The sequence below is a fragment of the Impatiens glandulifera genome, chromosome 7 (assembly GCF_907164915.1).
Source record: "Impatiens glandulifera chromosome 7, dImpGla2.1, whole genome shotgun sequence".
Classification (NCBI taxonomy): Eukaryota; Viridiplantae; Streptophyta; class Magnoliopsida; order Ericales; family Balsaminaceae; genus Impatiens; species Impatiens glandulifera.
Window position 1 is genome coordinate 33,254,238 of NC_061868.1, and position 4,722 is coordinate 33,258,959.

General features: G+C 27.3%; 1 protein-coding gene across 1 annotated transcript in view; it reads right to left on the reverse strand.

The window, feature by feature from the left end:
* The window catches only part of LOC124945898 (steroid 5-alpha-reductase DET2), a 1,067-nt gene extending 372 nt beyond the window's left edge, over positions 1-695 (reverse strand). Inside the window, exon 1 of the mRNA XM_047486419.1 lies at positions 1-695. This exon is cut by the window's left edge and continues 372 nt beyond it. Within this exon, the coding sequence (XP_047342375.1) occupies positions 1-648 (648 nt within the window). The 5' untranslated portion in view covers positions 649-695.
* Between the last annotated feature and the right edge of the window lie 4,027 nt (positions 696-4,722).

Sequence of the window (4,722 nt, forward strand, 5' to 3'; positions counted from 1 at the left end):
CTCACCAAAATAATTAGGACAACTTACCAAATCAAACAGACCTCCTTTCGCTATCTTATACCCACCTCCCTTATCCTTTTCCCCTCTCAGCCCCAACAAAACCGCGTCTGACGTCACATTCACCGTCATACCACTCAAAAATACCACCAACCCGCCGGAAAACCTCCACCAAAACCACCCATCTGTATCATACTCAGCATAATGAGATACCCATCTGGATTGTTGGTAAGAATTTAAAGAGTTGAAGAGAAAACCCATGGCGGCGACGGTGATGGGGAACCCTCCGGCGGTGGTGGGGTTGGTTTGGAGGCGGTTGAGACGGATTGGGTAGATTAAGGTTCGGTGGATGTAGTGAACAAGGAATGGGGTGATTAGAAAAAGGGATTTTGGGTTTGATTTGTGTCGGCCGAAGGGGAAGATGAAGAGAGTTAGGAAAAGGGTTGGGCTTTCCATTAAGAACCAGGCTAGTGGGGGAGAAAGGGTTGGACCCCATCCTGGACGGCGGTGTTTACCATATGGTGCTTGGAGGAATTGGAGGAAGAAGATTGTGGGGAGAGAGAGGATGAAGATTGAGAGAGTGCAGAAATGGAAGAAGGATTGATCATCGGAGAAGGAGGAGGGGAAAGGAATCATGTTGATTTGGTGCATGTTTCAATCAATGGTGGTGATTGTGGTGGATTTGAGGAGATAATGGGATTTTGATTAAGCTTTTTGTTGTGTGGGACAAAAATAAAATGATAAAACAATTTAAAGTTTTTTTTTAATTATTATATCATTTAATGGCTTTTAATGCATGGATTTATTATTAATGTCAACTTAGATTTCAATAATTAATTAAATAACTTACCTTTCTCTCACTTATTTCTTTAATTAATCAAAGTTTATCCATTAAAATATTTTTTTTATTAATAATTTTAGCATTAATCTATTAATTATGATTTTAACTTTAATTTAAAATATTTAAAATATGAAGGAATTATTTTATACTAATAACTTATTTTTTCATAATTTTATACTAAAAAAATTATTCAAATAATCAATAATCCAAATGAAGGAATAAAATACCATTATAAAAATATTGTTTTTTTTATTTGTTTATTTAAAAAAATTTGTAATTTTATTGGTGGCACTTCAAATAAAAACAATATTATAAGTTGGATTTATTAACAGTTTAAACAAAACTAATAAGTGTATTGTCATTTTTTATATTATTATTTTTTTGATTTAAATTAATTTTTTTTAGATGATTTACATGAATTTCATAATAACTTTTATATTATAATATTTGGTATATTATAAATATATTAATTTTTACAAAATATATATATATAAAAGAAATGATTAAGATATAAAATTTAAGAGATAAAATTTAGAAGATAAAATGACATGGCTTAAGTTGAAAAAATAATAAATTTTTTCTTTCTCTCAACCTTCTTATCCTTTTATTTTTTTTTCAACCAATAATGACACGTCATTTTTTCTTTCATTTCCTTACTAAAATTTTCTCTCTCTATCACCCGTATATATATATAATAATAAATTTAAATTTAAATTATTATTTTTATATAAATTAGAATTTAAATTATAGTGTGATATTTGACTTTACTAATATAAACCTTCTTTTCATAGATAGTGATTACATTATAATTTAATTTTGTATTTTATTTAATATAAATATTACTTTTTTAATAATTTATATTATTTTCTAGATCATAAAAATAACTTTTTAGATTCATATAATTTTTCTAGATTATAATTATAACAAATAGAATAATTAGGATAGTTGAATTTGTATCAAATTTTCAAGTTTCATATTAAATTGTTAATTCATCACAATTTAGTATCAACCATTTATAAAAATACATTGACATTTTTTTAATATATACATGTTTATTGAAAAAAATATTGTTTTCAAATAGTTTTCACATTTAGAACTTCTTATGTTAAAATTATTTAAAGAGAAATGATTGAAAAATGAAATTTATGAGAGAATTTTAAAGGGGCGCAATCTCATTGGCCTATAAAATAATAAAAATTTTCTCTCTTCTCACCGTTTATCATTTTTTCAATAAGTGATATAATAACACATTATTTCTTCCCCATTCTTTCACAATTTTTTTCCCTATCACTTCTCTTATTTAAATAACTATAATGAAACATCACTTCAGTCATACTTTCATTTATACTATCATTCAATTTCATTAATCATAATAATAAAATACATTCTATTTTAAATTATTAATTTTTATTTATCATTATATATTAAAATCTTTAAGTCTTTCAACTAAAAAAATTAATATTTTAAAAAATCATCAATTTTTTAAAATTATCACCCATTAATATTTTTTAAATAATTCAAATTATTTAAAAAAAAAAACTCGAATCCAATCAAGCAATTGTGAGTAATTATAAGAACTTTAATTAAAATATGAATGAGTTGATGAGAAAGAATAAGAGAATGATAAAAAGAATAATGTCCATTAAATTATTATAAGAAAAATGATATAAAAAAAGGAAGAGTTAAAACAGAAATTTTATTATTCACAACATCAATCTATCACCCATTCTCTCCTTTAAATTTAATCCATAATTATTTCTCTTTAAAATATTTATCACCTTAATGTATGGTATATGATCCATACGTAGTAAGTGGTTATTACGATAACTTATTTTATTATCTTAGATCAATAAAAATAAAGATTTAAAATGAAGATTATTCATAAATTATAAGTAAGTTTTTTAATTTGAGGAACATTAATTAAAATATAACGTTTTTCTTATAGGTATTTTTTTCAATTAAACTATTTAAAAGATATAAAATTACAATGAAAATAAAAATGATTTAAAATCAAATATTATTTCAAGATTTTTTTCTTAATTGAGTGACCATTTTCAACTATGTCACGTCCAAAGGAATTTGATATGATTTATTTCACATCATCATAACTTTAAGAAAAGATATCAATAGGCATGGAGAAAGGAAGTGGGGCCCACTTTGGTGGAAAAGTCCGAATTTTAAGCATACTTTCGATGCCAATTTTGCCTGACTATTTTAAATTTTGTATAAAAGCTTCTATTGTATTTTATGTGTATTGGAAGTTAGGATGAGTATTTTTGACATTATTTAAATAAATGGTGAATTATATTATTATTATTTCGAACATTTTAACATAAATGTGTGAGATGACTTAAGTAATAAAACATGAATTTAACGTGATTCATCAAGATAAAATTTGGCTATTTCCACTAAAAAAGAGATAGTATTATTAGAATATCAGAACATAAATTATATCAAAACATACTAGAGTTATGAGACGAATTTATATAACACCTGGTCAATTTAAACCATAACAGATACAAAATTAGGACTCGAAGCGATGCTCTCAAGACAAATATTTCGGCTTTCTAAAGTGTACAACGACACCTTTAAATAAGTTTCAATTAAGTAAATACTAATATCTTGATAAATAAACTCTAAAATATTATCATAATTTTTTCTAATTATATATTACCATAACAAAATATTAGATTTTCTTTTGTATTAATCTTATTTTCTTAAATCAAGATTATACACTAAAAATATATTATTTCCTTTTGTTGAGTATTCTCCTTCCTTGCACCATTAATTTAAGACATATCAACAAATCTCCACATTGACTTGAATTCTCCCAAATACCCCAAAATGCATTCATCAATGCCTATATATTCTATCTTCTCTCTCTTTAATCCAGAGTTGCCCTAAGACAACTTAACAGATGCACTCGTCGATGTTGAATGACCTAGATGCACTCATCGATGTTGGATGACTTAGATGCACTCAATCAACGCCGACAATGATGCATTAGTTAATGCTAGATGTGACTCAAATACATTAATCAATGTCAGAGGTAGTCTAAATGCATTAGACAATATCAGAGTTGACCCAAATACATTAGATAATGTCAGATGTGGCCCATAAACATTAGTCAATGCCCGACGTTGCCCAAATAATCTATTGTCTCTCTTCTAGATCTAGAGTTGTCTCCAAGATAATTTAACAACTTTTTTATTAACCCAAATATTTAAGATCCACCTTGACTTGAAGACTCTCGTTTTTATAAACCATTGTGCAACTTCATAACATAATACAATTTCTTTTTACAGGTAGATCGTTCTGACATATATCCACCTCCTCCACAACAACCTATAGTGTATAACTAACCATATCCTCATAACTGTATCTCTGAGATGGTATAACTTCATTCTCCTTAACCGCCTTCAGCTACACTCTGGTGAATAACTTCAGAAAGTTGAGAATCTAATTGTTCAGGCTCTAGTAGGTGACCCTCAACGTGGGGTTCAATCTCCTTTTATAGAGTAATTTATAACTCCCCCTGTTTGTCAACACTACTACTTTCTGTTACAGACTTCTCACTAGAGTTAAATATATAATTCTCATCAAAGATGACATTTCTACTTAGAATAACTCTTCTTTCAGATAGAGACCACACTATGTATCTTTTGACACCATCTTTATAGCCCATAAATACTCCTTTCTTCGATCTTGGATCTAGTTTACCCTTACTAATATGATAATAAAATGTGCAACCAAAAACTTTCAGATCTAAGTAATCAGTAAATTTTTCAAACCATACATCGTAAGGTGTTTTTTAGTTAATCCTAGTGTGAGGCCCACAATTTATCAAATAACATGTTGTAGTCACCTCCGTTGCCTAAAAACTC